Source organism: Cryptomeria japonica, chromosome 5 (assembly GCF_030272615.1).
Source record: "Cryptomeria japonica chromosome 5, Sugi_1.0, whole genome shotgun sequence".
In the NCBI taxonomy this organism is placed as follows: Eukaryota; Viridiplantae; Streptophyta; class Pinopsida; order Cupressales; family Cupressaceae; genus Cryptomeria; species Cryptomeria japonica.
The window spans coordinates 651,825,978-651,846,975 of record NC_081409.1 but is presented as its reverse complement, the minus strand read 5'-3'; the positions used below and the strand labels follow the sequence as shown (position 1 = coordinate 651,846,975).

The window sequence follows — 20,998 nt, the reverse complement described above, 5'->3', positions numbered from 1 at the left end:
TAATCAACAAATTTTGTGATGTAAGACTTCAAGGAGAAATCCCTTATCTTGGTGAAATATTATTTTTTAGGGGTATATTTACAAGACCAATGTAATAAATGGGATTTTTTTTTAATTAGGATAAATGGGTTTTATAGGGACCTAAAACCCAAATCCATACAAAAAAATATTAAAACATATTTGAATGAGTCCATAACCAACAGCCAAATAGCCACAAAAATAGGCAAGTCGCAATGCAACATGAAACCTAACAAGGACAACAATGCTATAAATAACAAAAAACTAACCAAGAGAATGCATGAACTCAGAGTTATTCTATATAATATTCTTATTGATTTCCCCGAGATCTTCCATTATAAATCTCGTGGCGCTCCTCTCCTAGTTTTTGCTTCTCATTCTGGTAGAGGGTCCAATTGTAACCTACATGTCCTTCCCTTGAGAACTTGGATCCAGATTATTCTTTTTGGGCTTGGCAACTGAAGGTGAAACACTGTTAATTGGTTGGGCTTTTTGGATGGTAATCATCTCATTAACCATTTTCAGACCTTCTGCACTACTACTCATGGCTTTTTTTCTTATTTCCACCAGGTTCCTTAGGTTGCCCTTAAGATCCTCCATACTTTTCTCTAGATGAGCAATGAATTACTCATGTTCATTTTTCATAACTATTACATCCTCTGTGAGTTTTTAAGTCATTCCAATGAGCTTATTAGTCTTTTCTAGCATATGATTCTCACTGGAAGTATCGATTATGTATTTAATGCCCTGTTTTAAGAGCATAATTTCATTGGTAATCTAGTGAAATATTTTTTCCTAGCTATTAGTGGAGTTTGCTAGGAGCACCTCAAAGTACATGTCTTTTTTGTTTTCTCTTGGGTCCACTTGGCCCACATTGAGAGGGATGTCTATTTTGATTTCTTCTTCTCCCTCATCCTTTAAATCCCCTATTTTTCCCACTTATATCTTTTTCAATCTCGGTGGATCAATCTCTTGAGGCTTAGAAGTGGGGGTTTTAAACTTACTAGCTACAAGTCTAGGGTGTTTGTTTCTTCTGTTGCTACTAGTAGTGGGGGTAACTTTCTATGGGGGGACCTCTTCCTCAGAAGGACAATAATCAGGATCCTCCAGCGTGTTAAGATTGTGCCAATCCATGGACAAACCTCCCATATGCTCCTCATCAATCTTAGTGTGTAGAGACCACTTTCACATCATGGCTAACCAAATATTTAGGGGTTTTCCAATAGGTGATGGTTTAATTTTGTGTGCTTTAGCATACTCCATAATAAGCACAATTAAACCCTTGTACAAAATAGGGTTCTCACTATTCTTGACATGATTTGCCAAACTGTGCTCAAGGGAGGACAATAAATAAAAAGGAAAGGAAAATCTTCTATCATGTCTAAAGTGATTTAGAATCATGAAATGGTAAGAAAAAATGCTAGCAAAATGGCCATCCCTAGATCAGGTTCAGATCATAATGTTATACATCTATATGTGGATGGACCTAGAGAATGAAAATTTTATCCCTTCAGATATGAGAATATGTAGTCTCATCATCTTGATTTCAAAATGTTAGTGGAACAATGGTGGAATGTTCTTGTCAGTGGGACTGCCACGTATCAAATAGACCAAAAGCTTAAAATCCTAAAAGATAAAGTCAGAGGTTGGAACATGTACACACCTTTGATAACATCTTTAAATAGAAAAATGTTATCATTTCTAATTTAGATAATATATAGAAAAAGATTGAAGAGAACAATACCACAAAGGAAGACAACAAGGAGGAGACTGATCTAAGAAATCAATGGATTAAGCATAATAGAAAAGAGGAGGTGTTTTGGAAGCAAAAAATGAGAATACAGTGGCTCAATGAAGGAGACAAAAATACAAAGTTCTTCCACCAATCTACTATGAAACATAGAAGAAGAAATAGGATACTAAAAATTCTCAATGAGAATGGCTCACTGGTGGAGGATGAGGAAGATATGGTAGATTTATTCACCAACTTCCTAAGCCTAAAGAATTTAAATGCCCAAAGAAACTTTCAAGATCCTAATAGATTACGGGAAGTTATCCTTGAAGTTATTTCAAAAGAAGATTTATCTAAGTTGGTTGAAAAAGTCACTCCTCAGCGAGTTTAGGATGCCATGTTCTCTTTTTCCCCCTACAAAACCCCAAGTCTGGATGGCTTCCCCCGGCCTTCTTCCAAGACCACTGGTATATTTTGGGTGTGGACATCTACATGGCAGGGCAGGATTTCTTTAGATCAGGTAAAATCCTCAAGCAAATTAATGCCACTTTCATTTCCCTTATTCCAAAAAAGGAGAATGCTATCTCTACTAAAGACTTCAAACCTATTAGCCTATGTAATACTGTGTATAAAGTTCTCTCTACAGTGTTGGTTAATAAAATAAAGTCCCTACTAGATAAGATTATATCAGGTAACCAAAAAGGGTTTGTTAAAGGGAGACATATATTAGATGTTGTTATTGTTACTTATGAACTTATCCACTCTATGGAAAATAGCAAAAAACCATCCATGGCTTTTAAACTAGATATCTCTAAAGCCTATGACAAGGTCTCCTAGGACTTCCTCTTTGAAGTTCTGAAAATTTTTGGGTTTAGAAGTAAATTTTTAAAATTGATAGAGCAATGTGTTAAACTACTCTGAAATTTTCTATTCTCCTCAATGGTTTTCCAAAAGGCTATTTCTCTTGTGGTAAAGGGATCCACTAGGGAGACTCTCTTTCACCCTATTTGTTCATCATTGTCGTAGAAGTTTTGGGCAAAATTTTTGACAAACTTAGAAAGGAAGGAAAGCTAAGATGAGTCAAGGCAGCTTCTACGCTTGATCCAATATCGCACCAATAATTTGTAGATGACACTATCATTTTCAGAGAAGCTTATGTTTCAGAAGCGAAAATATGGAAGAGTACCTTGGATAATTATGCTCAGATCTTTGGCCAACAAGTTAACTATGAAAAAAGTAAGAACTTCTTCATGAATGCTAATCCTACCCTTCAAGAGAAAATAACCATTATCTTAGCCTGCCAATCTACTGGTCTTCCTGACTCTTATCTAGGATTGCCCCTCAATTCCAAATCTCCCTCCTTAGCTTTTTGGAATGGCATTATTGAGATTCCAAAAAAACTTGCTAGTTGGAAAGGGAAGCTTCTCAACATGGTGAGTAAAATCCAATTGGTTAAATCCTATCTTCAGAATATCCTTATATATTATCTATCCACCTTTAAAATGTCTGAGAATGTGGCTGAGAAGATAGAAAGAATCCAAAAAAGATTCCTTTGGTCGAGTACTGAGGAAAGGAACAAACTCTCCCTAGTTGCTTGAGATAAAGTTTGTAGATCTCTAAAAGTGGGGGGATTAGGGATAAGGAAAATAAAAACCTTCAATAAATCTTTGTTATCAAAAATGGGGTGGCATCTATCTCAAGAAGAAAAAGACTAGACCGGAATATGAGAGCTAAATACCTAAACAATGAGAGATGCAACAAATTCATAAATCAAATTGATCTTCCTTCTAGATCTCCCATCTGGAACAATGTTGCTAAAATTAAATATCTCATCAAAAAGAATGGTAAAATGATCATAGGGAATAGAAATAAAACTAACTTCTAGAATGAAATTTGGACTCAAAACTATGCGCTTGCTGATCAACCTCAATTTAGAATAGTCAAGACTTTCCTAAGTAAAAGATGGAGAGAAGAGGTACAAGATTATATTGAATGGAAAGGGGACAAAGCAATATGGAATAATATTAAAGAGTTGATTAATAAGTCAAACGATATCCCTATCCCTCTATGTGATCAATTTATCAAAGAGGCAAAATAGCTTCTCTCTCTCTCTCCTATCAGATTGCTCCTTCTTCCTACCTCATACAGAGGATGAATGGACATGGAAAATCAATTATTCAGGGAATTTCACAGTGAAATCAACTTACCAAAAAATGGAGGAGGAATCTGTAGAAGACTTTAATTGGAAAGAGATATGGATTAAAGGCTTAACCCCAAAACTAAACTATTTTTTGTGGGCCACGACTCATTAACAAATCCTAATTGTTGATAATCTTAATGAAAGAGGATTTTCTTTTTTCAACAGATGTGTGCTATGCTACCAAGATATGGAAATTATTGATCACCTATTCCTACATTGCAATTATGCCAAGGAGATTTGGGATGTTGTTATGGAAGATTTGAAAATATGTTGGACCCACCAAAAGTTGATGAGAGACTTCATGAAACTTTGGCCTCTATCTCCTTAGTGTCACCCTATGGCAAGAAAACTTTGGCTTCAAACTCCCCCAATAATGTCTTGGAATATCTTGAAGGAGCAGGACAATGGAGTTTTTAGGGATGAAGAGAGAAACAAGAAAGTCCTCCACATCATCAAACAACAAATCAAAGAAAATATTAATACAGGCTCCCCAAGAACATCTAAAGTCTTCCCTACTCTCTTGGACCTTCGCCTAAGGCAAAAATGGGGCATCAATCAAAATTTTATGAGGCTAAATTGGAAAACTGTTTTACTAAGGAAAACCTACTATTGGTCCCCTCTTGATGAAGGATGGCTCAAATGCAATTTTGTTGGTTGCTCCAAGGGTAATCTGAGCCTGTTTGGTGTTGGGGGCTTAATTAGAGACCACAATGGACTGATGAAAGAATGATATGGCACAAATCTAGGGAGAGGATCAAATAACAAAGTTGAAGCTGTGACGACCTAGATGGGTCTAACAAAGCTTCAACATCATACAAGTGAGAATGTGATTCTTGAAGGCGATTCCAAACTAATAATTGACTGCCTAAATGAGACGACTATGGCTCCCTGGGAAATTAGGGGGATAATTAAAAATTGTATGTCTTTTTAGATGTTTTAAAAATATTAAAGTGAAGCATATTTACAAGGAGGGTAATGCTACCGTAAATGACATTGTAAATCAAGGGTTAAGTAGAGATAGGTGGTGATTTTTCAACTTTGAGGAAAGTTCAATGGGACTTAAATAGATTCTAAAAAAAGAAGATTCAAAGCTCCTCAGGCAGAAAGAATCAACTACTCTAGCTAAACTAATGAAGACCTCTTTTGAATTTAAAAATGACCGCCAATATTATTTAAATTCAAAAAAAGCTCCTGCCTCCATACAATATGTTGCGTAGGGTTATGGCAACATGGATTATTGGCTTGACGTGGACCCTACCTAGATGGAAGATGTATGACATGGGAGTTAGAAAATAGAAATATCTAGATGGTGGTACGAAATTTAATCCTCATTGTCTCGAAAGGAATTTTAAAGATTTGGATATTATTAGATGGAAAGGCAGTGACTTTAATTCTCGCAACACCTTTATGTTTAATAATGAGAAAATAAATCATACATCTGGGGGCAATGAGGATATCCTCATCAAAAAAGACCTTTTTACAAAGAATATTTTAAAAGGTAATGTGAATGCAAAAAATCACAGTTGCTTTCTCGATTGCTTTCACAAAGATAAACAGTGTTCTACAAATTTTATTACAAAAATGGGGGGCCCTCTTAAAAGGACTAAACCTAAAAGTTGTGAGGGGTTACACAGTAATGAGGAAATTTGGGAGCTTTTTTAAAACATGGGGTTCTCTCCCTACTTCCTTTCCATGAAAGGCTACAACAAATCACTATCTGCTAGTTTCTTCAACTCTTGGCAAAATGAAGCAGTTATGATAGGAAGCATATCCTTTGTCGTGTATATTGTGAAAGTGAAAGAGTGAAGAAGTGAAGCAGTGGCAACTATAAAGATTATATGAATAAATTCTTCGAAAAAGGAGAGAATCTTGTAACGATTCAAAATGGTTATGACTGATCTTCTCTTCCTAAATGTTACCCCATTGTTAGTTATTTTCTAATGAAGTATTTTACTTTAGAAAGGAGGTACACTACAGTGCATGGTTATCATTTTCCCATTCTCAACCATATCAGACATGGTGAGATAATTAACCTCCCCTTTCTTTCATACTCATCCTTAGAGTCATGCATTCTAAATGGAGGTAACCCTCCACTCCATCAAGTTACTATTTACTTGGGCTATAATTTTTCCTTTGAGAATTTCCCAAGCCATAGTTGTTTGTTGCCCTTGATGGGTAATGAGGAAAAATTCCAAGAAAAAACAAGATACTCTAGCTAAGATAGAACTAATTGACTCCCAACCCTATCACTCGCCTGATTCTACTCCCCAGGTAAGCCCAAGCGTAAGAAAATGCTTCAAGAAGTTGTCCTCTTCGAAGTGGCCATTTTGAGTGTTAACCCAAATAAAAGCAAAATGGAAGTCCCAAAGAATACCCCTATCAAAGCCAAAAAGACTGATAAAGAGTCTACTAGAAAGAGTATTACTATAGATCTTGATCTGCATGACTTAGAGGATGAAAAAGAAAAGACCCCCATACAAGAGAGAAAATAAAGTAACTCATGGGAGAGGAGATCAACTAGACTTAGAGCCAAGAAGAAAAAATGTAAAGTGGAAAACAAGGAAATGACAAAATATAGGGAGAAAGTCTACAACCCTAAATATAATGAGAAAATCTCCATGGAAGATTCGAAGGATGAGGATTCTCAGGTGGAAGATGAAGACCTTGAGGAAAAGATCAAAGAAGAGATGGAGGAAGAAAATGAAAAGGAAAAGGATAGTGAAAAGGAAAAGGATAGTGAAAAGGAAGGGGATGTGAATAACCCTGACTAAAGTCCGGTGACCCCAAACTATCTGGATGACAAAGAAATGGTCCCCTATTCTCATGATTTTGTCCCTAAAAAGGAAAATAATAGGGTTGTGCTTGAGAAAATGAAGAAGTTAAAAGGGAGAATTGTTAACCTAGAGGAGAAGAATGAGGAATACAAATAGAATTTTGACAATCTTAATAATGCCTTTAGCACCTTGTGTTGTATTATGAATGGAGTGATGAATAAAGTTGTTATGGGTATGGTATCAGGATATGGTAAAATCAAGAAGAAAAACAAGAAGCTGGAGAAACAAGGACTAATGATGGAGACTAATGATGGAGACTGGCATATGGACACCTAGGAAACTCAAATTGATAGGCTCCAGAGGAACTAGAACCTGATAAAGAAGGATTAGTTATCTCTTGTTTTTTGCTTTGTTTCTTTGTTGTGTTTTGTTTATGATCTTAAGTTGGTTAAACTTTGATAATGTTATGTTTATCATGGACACTTGTTATGATGCTAGCAAGATAGGTAGATGAAAATTAGTTAGACTTTGCAGGTTAAGCTATAGGGATATGAAGTTTGTTTTTTTTTTGATATGGGGGGCTTTGTTTCTATGTTTTGTGGGATGGTTGTTCTCAGCTGGGGATAATATTGTTGTTTGGTAATCTAGCTATTTCATAGGTTCAGGACCCTCTCGCTTCTTATATAATCAAAAAAATATCACCTAGAAGTGTGGAATGCAAGTTCATTAGTATTATGTAATAAATTATTTCCAATATACCTAAAGCTATAAGTCTTGAAATTTATTAAAACTTTATATATGATCTCTCCTAGGAATTTTAATGAAGTATAAGACCTTCACAATTAATAAAAAATTAAATTCATGTTGCATCATTTAAATATATTGCGGTTATATACTAAATATATGTTTTAGGTTCCAACTAACTTTTTTGATTGGAGAACATATACATGATGATTAAAAAAATGTGAGGATAACAATAAAATAGAATATGGGTATGTACACCATGATGGAGACCAAAAAGTGGCCACAAACTAATTTTTAAACAATAATGATATTACATATTTGTTTTATAACATGCTACTAATAAAGCTTGGGATAACTAAGAATGATTAATCTACAACTTGCTAGAAATATTATTTTATTAAGAATAAGAAATGATGTCTTCATTGAAGCTCTAAACCTTATAAAACATGATTAGAATGAAACAAAATAATTCTAAATTAACACAATCCACTACAATGATCCTACAAAGATAGATAATACTTGTAAAAATAAATTAATGCTAACAAAAAATATTTTGTTGATGTGGGATTACTCTTACACCTTGAATGGTTTTACATTAGAAACCTTAGGTAGTTATTACGTGAGTTTCTCACTTTTGAATTATGTGATAAACAAAAATCAAGTTGATAAACATCTACCCTAAAAATTCAACTATAGTCTTCAATGGGTTTTCCCTTCCATTTCAAAAGAATTCTAATATTTTTTTTTGTCTCTTTCTGTTTCATAAATCATAGTTTAAGTAATCCATTCAATATATTCTATGGGCTTTATGTAGGCACCTATGTTCTCATGTATATCCATAGCTTTAAATGTGTTAAATCACATTCACAAAACTCTTGTACAATATTAATATTAAATATTGGTGATATATAAATGTATTTATGTAATATACCCTACTTGTAATCATTTATAATAATATTTTTGTCACCGCATGATTTTCTCTTGAAGATCTAATTTTCTAATCCATTATGGAGTTTATATTATAGAGTTAAGACATCTTTAAGTAATTTTCTTGATTGTAACCTTGGATCTCTTTCAAATTGAGATAATATTTTTTTTGTTTGTAGATTTTTTTCCATATCAAGGAAAATTCCATTCTTTGAATTTTTGCTTCAAAAAATATAATTTGTGAAATAAAAAAAGGATTTGTTATATGATGAGATTTACCTTCCCATAATCAAAACATAATATTTTCTTATATGTAATCTTCATTCAACGGCATAGTGTACAATCTAAAAGTGTTGTTTTTAGGGTTAGTAGATTCCTCCTAATGTAAAGAATCTAAATGATTGCAAGTCTTAGCATTTAATTTGGTTATTAATTAATTATTGTATGCTAATATTTATTAGTAGGAATCTAAATGATTGCAAATCTTACCATTTAATTCGATTATTAATTAATTATTTTATTCTAATATTTATTGCCTACTAATGTAAGTTTTAATGTGGGACCTATCTATTGAGGTGGCATCCTACATAGAGATGACTATATGACATTTAAGGTACACTTAAAAGAAATTGGTGTCGTGCATGGTGGGCTCCTTTAGAGGCTAATTAGGAAGAAATTGGTGTCGCACACGGTGGACCTCATCAGAGGCTAATTAGGAAGAATTTTTTCATAAGTTGTAAGAGGTTGGTCTTTGGTAGATTGTGATATTTTCAGTGGCAGGTTATTAGAAATGGAATACTCGAGATGATAAATTATAACGGGTTGGCCTAATGTGATATAACCGTGGCCAACGTCCCTTACTGATGTATGAAAGCAGACCAATGAACAAAACGATCCGATGTCTGAAAGGAGATTGACATATGATGAATGAAATCAATCCCTAGTGCAGGGATATTGGTGAGTGAAAAGACAAGGAAAACTTCGGACGAGGTCTCTAAACCTTATGATTTGCTTACTCAACGATATGATTACTGGGAACAAAGAGGATGCTTTTGTGTGTACAGGTCCAATAAGCAAAGAGGCGGTCAGAACATCGGGGTGGTAGAGCCTCAAATCGCAGCCCAACATGTGAAACTTGTAGGGGTATTAGGTACTTGGTGCTCTGCGTCCTCTAATGCCATGGGCTCGCAAACATAACAAGATTCGATGGTCCGATGGCCCAACTATGGTATATGATGGATCTTTGGTTCATCTGTCTAAGATGTGAATGTATCAATACCTATCTCCTACTTAGAACTATAATGCCTATCAATAGGCTTGGTTGGAGGGATAACAGTGGAAGATGAATCATTTGGTGGACGTAAGAAATATGGTATTTCTTTCTTACCTAATGGTTTGTTTAAAGCCCAACAATGCTATAAGGCATGTGTCGTTTGAAGCTGACAGAGAAGTAACAAACATAGATCCAGTCAATGAGGTGAAGATAACTTTAATCTTGACTCATATTGTCAATAAACACTCCAAAGTTTAGTTTAAATACAATTAAAATATAGATAGGGAACCTATTGGAGGTCTCAAGATGGTAATTCCTCCCTTCTCTCAGCCTCTTACTGATGGTGAACTTGGTGGGGGCATGGTGGTGAATGCGTGATGTTTATCGATGATCTAACAATATTAATTCCATCACTTCATGATATTGGTAAATGTTTTGAAGTTAATTTAGAAGCGAACGAGGCTTCTCAAGCTAAAAATATGGCACCATTACAGGTTTCAACCTGTGGGAATGTTCTGGGCTCAAAAATGATGGAATCTTGATGCTCGTTGCATGCCATAGGTGTTGTGCATCGTGTTTGCATTCATCCTCTTGTGAAATTGAGTGATACAAGTGTGGGGATGCCTATATTCATCAAAAGAATAGCTTAAAAATGAATGGGAACCAAAAAAGAATAGCTTAAGAAATGGATTGGAACCAATAAATAATATATAGAAGTCGGTCCACAACAAGGGGGATGCTAGTGCAAGAACGACATGTCGTTAACTTTTAGAAAAGGGTGTTAGCTATGAAAATAACGCTTATTAAATCATATTGGATGCTAAATGAAATGGCATCAGTTTTCTCTCAGTAAATTGTCACAAGTGTAGGGAAGCTCTTTAGCTACCCGGCATACCTCTTATGAAAACCAAGACAGTCATATTCATTTTAGTTAGGAATGTGCCTAGACCAATGATTTTTTATTGTTATATTGCAACGAGTTATGGTTTTCCTCGACTACGTATAACGAAGGGTTTTTGACGTTTCAGTTGGGTAGAGTGTAGAGACAAAGGCAGAGAAGGAAGAGAATTTAGAGTCAGTTTCGAGGGGAAAACACCAATCTATAGTGAAGCTACACGGAGGCAACGGAGGCAAAGATTGTGTCATGTTATTATAGAGGTTATTACGCATTTTTAATTTAGTTGAAAAAATATATTTTATGTGAGATATTTTCTTAAAAACACTTTTTGTTATGAGTTTAAGCATCATTTGTTGAATATGACAAAATTCTAAACATGTTAGAACTTGTAACAGATTCTATCATGTTTTAGAACTTGTAACAGATCATATCATGTTTTCATATTAATTTGTTCAACTTACTGATGGATAATCAAGCATGTGAGAATATTTTTTATGCATTTAGATATTGATTGATTTGTGTTTGAAATTATTTCTTATAGATTCTTCTTTGATGTGTGACTCTATAAACCCTTGGATTGGCATCTATCTATTCCAATAACACAAAATAAATAAAAAATTAATAAATATTTTCAGTTTAGTGCACCTCAACTTTCCATAACAAAATAGTGTAGAAGCTCTTATAAAATATTGTAATTAAAACATATCTTATGGATTATGTGTCTTGCTTCCAGCATGCATTCAATGCATTGGTGTTTGAATTAGCTATAGAGGGCTCTTTAAGAAAGTTAATTATTTTTTTCTCAATAACAATATTTTGGTGTAAAGATGGTTATTCGTAATTTTTTTTGGGACACCTTCTTGTGTCTACATTAAGCTCAAATTTTTGGAAAGAAAACCCACTCTCATCAAGTGGACCTTGAACCTTTTATGTGCCTTAAGTGATCAATTTTCATTGTTGTTATGACAACTTTGATCTTGAAAGTGAAATAATTATTCTAAGAAGTGGAGTAGTGGTTTTTGAATCCAACAATTATAATAGTACTATTTCATCTTTTCTCCATAATTCTAAAACCTAGCTCTCTAGGTTAGATTGTAAAGTTCACCAAGCTTGCTAAAAGAATTATGAAATCTTATCAAACTATTTGGGATTCAATTGCCTCTTTAATCTCCTACATGGTAGGTATTCATTATACCAAGTCATATAGAAGGACTAGAAACGATATCTTAATATTCTTTTTAGGAACTACAAACTTTTATAAGATAATTCAAGAATTTCTCCTTACTTATGTATGATCATGAAGCTTAATGCTAGGTGGAATCCTGAATATCTTACCTCTTGATAAATACATAAGCTTCAAAGATTGTAGACCATTTTAGTTGAACCCAAAAGTGGACCACTTCACTTAGTGTCTTCTAGACACTAAGGTCTCCTTGACAGATCTTGGATAACTCTTTTTGGGGTCCCAACTCCACATTGTCCCTTCTAAGGTTATTTGGAAACCATCAAGTATCTCTTCTAGTTCAATCCTCAAGTTTATGCTAGCTAGAATTGGATACATGAATTATTTTAGACATTGCAACATTATGCTTTATCATGGCATATGATTCTTCCAGGTAATTTGGCAATGATTCCAACTAAATAGAATCAAATATGACGTGCTTTCAAGTTGAAGATACTATTTTCATTTTGGAAAGATGAAAATATTTTCCATGCATGCTTTCTTTATTGATTTGGTCATGGATAGATAGTTTTCATTATATACCAAACATGCTATATGTTATATATCCAAGTTGAAGCCAACAAGGTGGCTTTGGAGATTTGTCATTTACAAACTTTAATTGAAAATTAGATCAATGGCCCATGTACACTTTCTCATATTCATCCTTCTCCTATTAATAAGTATTCTTCTTTGCCATGCGATTGTGCCACTCCATCACATAAGAATCAACATGCTTGCAATATAATTCAAGACGAGGTCATCGTGGTTGGATCCCTCTACCACATGAACATTTCTTTATTTTGTAACATGACCATACTAATAAGTATTCTTCTTTGCCATGCGATTGTGCCACTCCACCACATAAGAATCAACATGCTTGCAATATAATTCAAGATGAGGCCATCATGGTTGGATCCCTCTACTACATGAACATTTCTTTATTTTGCAACGTGACCATACTAATAAGTGAGATAGTGAGAAGCTTCCTTTCGTCAAACTTTCCATTTTTTCTGTACATATTATTAATCAACAAACCAAAGCCAAAGATAAAATATGATACTATCGTATTCTACAAGCCTAATGCAAATAGTAAGAGCTCCGATAGGTGAGAAATCACTCGTCTATATGCGATTTCTTCTCTTATCATTAATCTTATTCTAAGAGCTTATCCATTTTTTTACTTTTTAATTTCAACATAAACTTCTAGACACGTGATTTTATTTTACCACCTTCTAACTAGATCATCTAGCATATTTTTAATATTTTAATATAAAAATTAGCACTATTCACCATTAAAGAAAGCTATGAAAACCCGTCGTCCTTACTTCCTTTTTCCTGTTTTGATTTGCGAATCGTAAATGGGCCCTTTCCCTTTCTCTGTTTCCCGTACCAAGATAAACTATTTTATGTAGCTCATAGCAGACACAGTATAATGTCTCCGAGACGGACCCAACGGCGTGTCAAAATTATTAAAATATTTGGAACAACTATGAGAAAACCAGGCGTACAAGACAAAAGTAATAACACAAGATTTGACTGTACGAGTAACCATAATAACATACTCGATCTCACTGCTGTGTCACGGATAGTCGTTTTTCCCGTTATATGCAAACCCACAGAATTGCCAAATGCACAACTTATAGATATTAAAATCTTATCAAATACAATATCACTCGCTTATACATTGCAACCACTGCGTCTGTGTTATAGAATATTATAAGGCAAAGAGTGAAGCAATAATTTTTTCTATTAGTATGGTCTCTGCCCAATGTAGTTACCAGGAGGATGATAGTTGCATGTCATGAACACATCACCACTGTAACACACAACCCTGGCGCAACCCAAAACTTGGGTTTCATTCCAAACAATATGCGTATAATGGCCGCACATCTCACCATTCTCGCAACTATTGCTCTCATAGTTATAATACTCCTTTTCTTCAAGCCAGTCCTGAACAGCATCCAGAGGAGTCCAGTCTGAGCCGCTGCCCCAGAAAATGTTCTCGCCGTAGGGCCCACCAGAATGCATCAGCTCACAATCTTCTCTTCGTTGGTCTGCCCACCAGCGGGCGTAAGACTCAACTTTATGGTCCCATGCCAGAGCATTTTCTCCTACTTCTGCCCGAGCACTATTCTGCATTTTCATGAAGGCCATACATTCGCTGTTATTTCTACAACGCGCTCCACCCCCTCCATTATAGCTTTCTAAGTTGGAGTTTCCTGGAGTTTTCTGAAGAGGCCTGCTTGCATTGGCAATAGAGACTATAAGCCCCGCTAGAAGCCATAATGCAAGGGCAGTTTTCATTGTAAATACCTTGAATCAACGACTTTTCTCATATTGTTGAGGGTTCTAATATCCCTGTCTTTTATAGGCAGTTTATGCATCCTTACGTGGACTCCTTTACAATGGGCATATGATAACATACACAATAGCTAGATCTCGTGAACCCAGTTTCTTTCGGTTTCAGATGCTTGTATTATATGTGTGGTAGGGATTAGCAGGCCTTGCGTTGATATCGGCGACATCTTTCATTATTGCGTGAAACAATTCACGTGAACTTTTAAGAAGATGTATATACTTCTAAAATTATTGTTATTAATTTATATATATTTCTCTGGTGCAGATTCTTGTTGCTCTTTATTAAAGTATATATATTTCAACGAAGATAACGTGGGCGGAGAGATACTGGATGGTGCATCCTTCTTACTTCACTTCTGTTACTTTCATTCAAGACAAGTAAAAGCAAAAGTATGTTTTGATATTTCGCAGCCTGAGATGGCATTTTATATTTAGTGCGTCATTGTTTACATCAATATCGTTCACGGGGCGAACCAACGTGAAGTTGCCAACTTTGAACAGTTTGCACCCTAGGCGCAAAATGCAACAAGAATCTGTCCGACTAAACTTATCTGTTGTAAAGAAGCAATTCGTTTCTTGTAAAAAGAAGCAATTCATTTCATGAAATTTATAGTCATAATAAATGTTTCATTTCAATAAGATGGTCATATATTTATGAAATGTTCGGTTCTGAAGATCTTTAAAAGGTTTTTTTTTCTTTAATTTTATAATAAGAGTTATTTTTTTTTCTCTTGTTTTGATTAGATAAAATGGGAGAGGCTTGAATCTTTACTTAACAGATATAATGCTCAGATTAAGGGTCTAATGAGGAGTGACAGCACCCATCAAAAAGATAACTTGACAAAATGGAATCATAACCAGTCAATGACCAGACACAACAAACAACCAAAAACTAAATTAGAAACCGAAGGACACCAAAAAAACCTATACCTCCCACAAAAGACACGAACAGATGGTCTACCTAGTGGAGGTTATTTTAGCTTGCCAATCCTATTGAAGCACTTTCACCTTCTCAAAAAAGACCATCTTTTGTTTGAACATTTTCCCAAAGAGATAGCAAGGGACTCTAGTGTAGCCTTGACCATAGACTTTGTTTCTCTCTTGTTGATTAAACTCATTTTTAATTATTCTTAATAAAAAAAATTACTATGGCATTTTTCTCAAAGTTGCTTTCTCATGGAAATAATTGAAAATGAAATAATATTTAAGATATTTAATAATGTTAAAATATATTTAAATAATAAAAATATTCAAGACACAATATATTTATACTACTATAGGAACATCTTGCATCTTTAAAATCTGACATTTGTAAAATTAATAAAGACAGACAGTGGAGGAGGAGATAGAGGCGATAGGGTTTCTGGAGGGGAGGATAATGCGGATGGAAATGCAAAGGAGGATGAGTTTTGTGCTCGTGTCACTATGAAAGATGGGGATCTAGCAGGTGTGGGTATTTGGCCTGGTTGGGTTCCTTTCTGCCAGGTCAAGAATGTTTTTGGTTGCAGCAAGAGCTTTTTGGCTGTGGCAAGAGCATTGTTGTCTATTACATGTTTGGATTTGGTAGGGGATAGTTTTGGGGCCTTTCTCTTCAAGGACATGCCTTGGGCCAAGTTGGTTACACTCTTTCCCTCTCTATCATGGGTTATACGAGACTGAGAAGGACTTGGTTGCTCATTTTGTGGTATCTTTTTTAGTGATGCTTTGGGTTTTTGCTCTTGGAGCTACTCTCATTTGTCTTGTGGTGCTCTTTTCTTTAGATCTAGGGTTTCATCTTATCCTATTTGTGGGTTGTCTTACATCCTTATTTTGTTTTGTGGATTGATTAGATTCTCCCTTACAACTGCATAGGCTATGGTTTATGGGGCTTTGGTTGGTTCATCCTTGGAAGTTAAGGTTTCAACCCTAGATTTTCCTAATGAATTCTTGATAGCTTCTATTGAGCCTCTATGGAGCTAATTGCTCTCTTCTTTTGTCCATGGTGACTTAGGTTCTAGGTTTAGTTGTGCCTTCTTACAAATTATTCTTAAGTTCATCCTTGTGGAGCTTGGTATCAGGAACCCTTTATTTGGTTTTCACATCTATTACTTTAGTAAGGATCCTATGGAGATTGTTTTGGCTAAAGCCTATCTCAATGGCTTTAGTTATCCAAGTCCTTTAGAGGTGGACACTTCCTTTTATGTAGCTCGTGGTCCTCTTGCAATGGTTGGAGAGGTTTCCTTGCTTCTAAGGTGGACGTTCTAGAGGTTCTTGCTCTTGTTACTTCTTATGTTGACCCAAGGGCTAATTTTGTCATGAATCTATGTTTCTTTAAGGCTTTTGTTCTAAAGGGCCTAGGGTTCTCTTTTAGGTATCTTGTCGAGGTAAGTGGTACTTCTGATAGTGGACCTATTGAGGTGGTCCAAGATGCTTTGTTTCCAGGAACTTCTACCATTAAAAGGTTTAGGGATGCCTTTCAAAATCCTTTGGGATTTCTTCTTCAATTCCATTCTTTGACTATCCTATTTAGTGTTTCTGTTGAATAGCTAGGTGATTCTACTATTACCAGTTTTTTGGGTTCCTTCCAAAACTAGTTGTTGTTAAGATCTTTTTTGTTTCCTTGTCTAAACAATTTTGTATTCAAGGTGGTCCTTAAAGTAAAATATTGCTAGAACCCTTTTAAAATCCAATATTAGTTGACTATTACCTTGGTCACTTTGCTTTTAGTGAAAGGGTTTTTGTTTGGAAGATGGTTCAAGGTTTCTTCCTAAACACCTCAGTTGTAAAAGTGTGAAGCTTTTTGTGGGGTCAAGACCCTTGTTCCTATTAGTTTGTCACTATGGTCAAAAGCCTCTCTTTAAAAAAAGGGGTCTTTCTATTTTGGTTTTGGTGGCCTCAATCTCACGCATGCTTATAGCTGCAAGAAAATGAAAATAAAATGTAGTGGTGCAACACTAAAATTAGGAAACAAATGAATAGACTATTAATCTCATGATGTTATAAACTTACAATAGATTATCCTATTTATAGTTCAATATTGATGAAAATAATTTTCCTTATGCAATGTAAATGAGAGAACAATTTGAACATAAAAATTATTGCATATTTTTTGATAGTTAAGAAATGCATTACCAAGTTTTCATATGAACTATATCTTTCCATTATAAGAATGAGTGAATTGTTATTGCAAATAGTAAAATACAAGAGGTAATGTTCTATCATGTTTTGTCATGTATGAATTATGATAAGCTACAACAACATATTCATCTTATATAAATTATGCATCTATATTTGCATGGACAACATCATTGTGTTAGCACTTTATTTGCGAAAATTTTTATCCAAATATTAATTGAATCTCTTTTTAGCATCATAATTTTGTGTGACAATGTTTATTGTAGAATAGCATTGTAGTTTATTTCATCCATTTGAAATTAAAACATGAAACTGCTTTTGTATAGTTTCTATTTGCCAACTCTTTGAAAAAAATTCTTGCTTGTCATATTAGGTTTGAGCAATGGCTCCCGTTGGTTCCCAATTATGGGTTTTACACTTATGCAGCAACCAAGTTGATCTCTCTACTTCCTATGAGGTTGCTAACCTCAACTATCAAAAATTTCAAGGACTTGGACCAACTTCAACAAGGATACAAGATCCTTCTGCACTTTAGGCTCTACAAAACCAGGGAGTGTGATCCCTTAATGTATTTCCAATATATGCACCACACTTGTAAATAACATTAAATAAAGCAGATAATCTCACCACAAGGCTCAACAACAATTTAAGGAGATGCTAAATGATGGCTAATCATCCATTGGTCTACAACTTAAAGTGGAGCAATGAGAATGAACAAATCTTCAAGTTATTGGAAATAATAGTTCTCATATGGGCTTAAAAAAAAAATGAGAAATCTCGTCAACTTCTTGGAGCTATGAGACATTTCAGCTCATAAACACACATACACAAAATAAAAAATATTTTGATTCAAACTAAGCTTGTAGCAAGAGCTAATGAGTTTGACAACAACACTGACTATAAACACAATTGCTTGTTGTGATCAGTGCCTGATTCCATTGGGCAACTTGAAACTGTGAAAAACATAAAATGATATATGACAAGATTTTATCTAGCAGTTATTAGATCCAAAATAACACTGCCTTATAGTGTATCTCATCAGTGATTCATATCCATAACTACTTACCTCAATCCTTACACAAGCCCTATCATTCTGCAACTCTATTTAAGAAATTTAATTGACCCCTTGGGCCAAAGCATAAACATAATACCACATGCATCATAACAATGCACTGAACAAATTAAACCCTTGGTTGATTTTACTCAAAAACTGATAGAATCATACAATGGAGAGAAGCTAGATCTGAACCATATTTTCATTTACTCCAAATGCTACTTCTGCCACATAACACTTTACATTCCATTTTTCAAATGCCTACAAAAAACTTGAACACTGGACTCCATATAAAATTTTCTCTGTAAAATGCATTAGATGTTGCTCAAAATAACCAGTCTACTGCATGGACCTAAAACCTCTAGATAAGAACTACCTACATACCCTGTACAAGAGAAAAATTTCAAAACCTTTACAACAGAGAAGAAAGAAGAATAAATAGAAGAGAGGAAGACTTCAGATCTGCTCCTGCTTTGCCACATGTCTTCTTCAATTTGCCATGTTGATGCCATGTGTCCTATCTCTTTCATCTCTCTGCATCTGAAAATATCCTTGCATCTTCAAAATTTGATCTGCACTTTCCCAAAATATCTTCTAACTGAAAATATTCTCCACTTGGGTCAATTCTCATGCAAGCACTCTTTACTGGGAGAATAATAATTTGCACATGTATTTCACTTTATTGGTGAAAATATGTTTCTAGGTGAAAATACCTTTTATCCACATTTTCTTTTCGTGAACACATTGCACTTATAGGAAGCATTTTTTACAATTTCTTTACTTTGATATAAGGAATATCAACTCATTCTTATACTTCACATTTACCTGCGTATGTTTACTTGAGTGAAAATAATCACTTAACTCCTCATTTTTTGCTTCTCATAAGAATAACATTATTGGGAGACAAAAATAATTGACTGCAGCATCATTTACCTTCATTAGTTTACCATTTTAACCATGTCACTAGCACATTGTCTTTACCAATGAAAAATATTTATGTGACGAATATCACTTAAATGAAAAACAATATTTGCCACATTGTAATGCCTCTGTGTACACTTTCACCAGTGAGTGAAAATATTTATTCTATTTCCAACTTAGCCAAAATAATTCACTCACTTACACTGGTAACTTAAAATATCTCTTTCACTTTTAAAATTTATGCAGATACTTCACAAGCCTTTTATGTCTTATCCATTTTTTGCATATGTGAAATTTTTGCTCTGCTGTGGGTAAAACATCTTTACCTTGTTACTCTCATTATCACCATTGGTAAAACTCTTCACCAATAATATATGAACTATGAACAAAAATATTATTGTTCCAAAGCACATAGTTGACTCAGAATTTTGAAAGCTTCCTTGTATTTTTCACTTTGTATATTTTCCTGAAATGGCATCTCTCTGATGCATCTTTAAAAAAAACATAAGCCCAACCCGTGATTCTCTCATAAATATCACTACCCCCATCAAAACTTACAAACTATTGCAGGCGTGGAAGAACAATGTCAAAGGGCGTGGGGTCTAGCTTTACCTCTGTTGGTTGCAGCTGCTAAAATTTCTAAAGCCATATCAACAAATATACATCATGCTTATCCTACAATCATGGCGGTCATGAGACTATGGAAAACCCTACATTCTATCTTGCTAAATATTTTAGGGCAAAGAAAATCCCCTTCATTGCAATGGCGCGATGGTTAACAGCCTCACATCTTCTGGTCGCGTGATCACGAGATGGCAAAGATTAAACCAAAGTTGCAAGAAAAATAATCTCAATAATATGTGGCAAATCTTCAATTTGCCCCTACAATTATATTATCACTTGCATTTTACTATTTTGGTTTTGATTTTTTTAAATCACTTGGGGCCCACCAAAAAACTTTTGGATGCAAAAGTGCAGAGCAAATTTTAAGAAATAACATTTGCCCCTTACATATACCTGATTATTTAAATCATAAAAATGATTTAAACAATAAACTACCTTATTAAATTCACAAATGTAACCATATTCTGATGATGCAAGTGGGGTCCCTTGTGAAAATATTTTAACCAATGAAAACTCTTGCTCGCAATGCCGCGATGCATATCGGCCTCCTTCCCATTACGCGATCATGTGATAGCTTGGATATAAACAAACTTGTGCGACAGTTAATCTTAAAGAAAATCTTTAATTTGCTTTCAAATTATTTTATCATTTGCCTCAGACCTTATATTCTCCATGAATATTTGATTTTAATTTTTTAACTTTCCCAGGCCCACCAAATGCTATACACATTTTCATTTAAAATCATTATAAAATGACTTAAATGATATTTTGAATATCAAATAATATGTTCAATAATGTTATCTCAAAACATTATTAAATAATTTCCTGAACCATTTTCCCAATTTACCCCATATGTAATTATTATTTAAATCATAATAATGATTTAAAATAATAATATATTACCACTAATTTGGACCCATTAGAATATCTATTTGGATCAATCATCTGCAAAATTTAATCCTTGAAACTTGATTTTTACTGTTTTGCAAAATGACCAAAATCACCTCTGCAGCCCCAAAAACTGCCTTCAAAACCCACTCAAATGGCCACTTGAGACCATGCCATCTGACAAGCATATAGATTGATATTTTTTTAATCATCCTGAAAAAATAGATTTCCTTGACGCTTACTAAGTTGCA

At 34.4% G+C, this 20,998-nt stretch overlaps 1 protein-coding gene across 1 annotated transcript; it reads right to left on the bottom strand.

Annotated features, from left to right (window-relative positions):
* Positions 1-13,516: 13,516 nt before the first annotated feature.
* LOC131078389 (pathogenesis-related protein PR-1-like) lies at positions 13,517-14,092 on the bottom strand. The gene has a single exon (XM_058016067.2). The coding sequence runs from the start codon at positions 14,090-14,092 to the stop codon at positions 13,538-13,540; it is 555 nt and encodes a 184-aa protein (XP_057872050.2). The 3' UTR covers positions 13,517-13,537.
* Between the last annotated feature and the right edge of the window lie 6,906 nt (positions 14,093-20,998).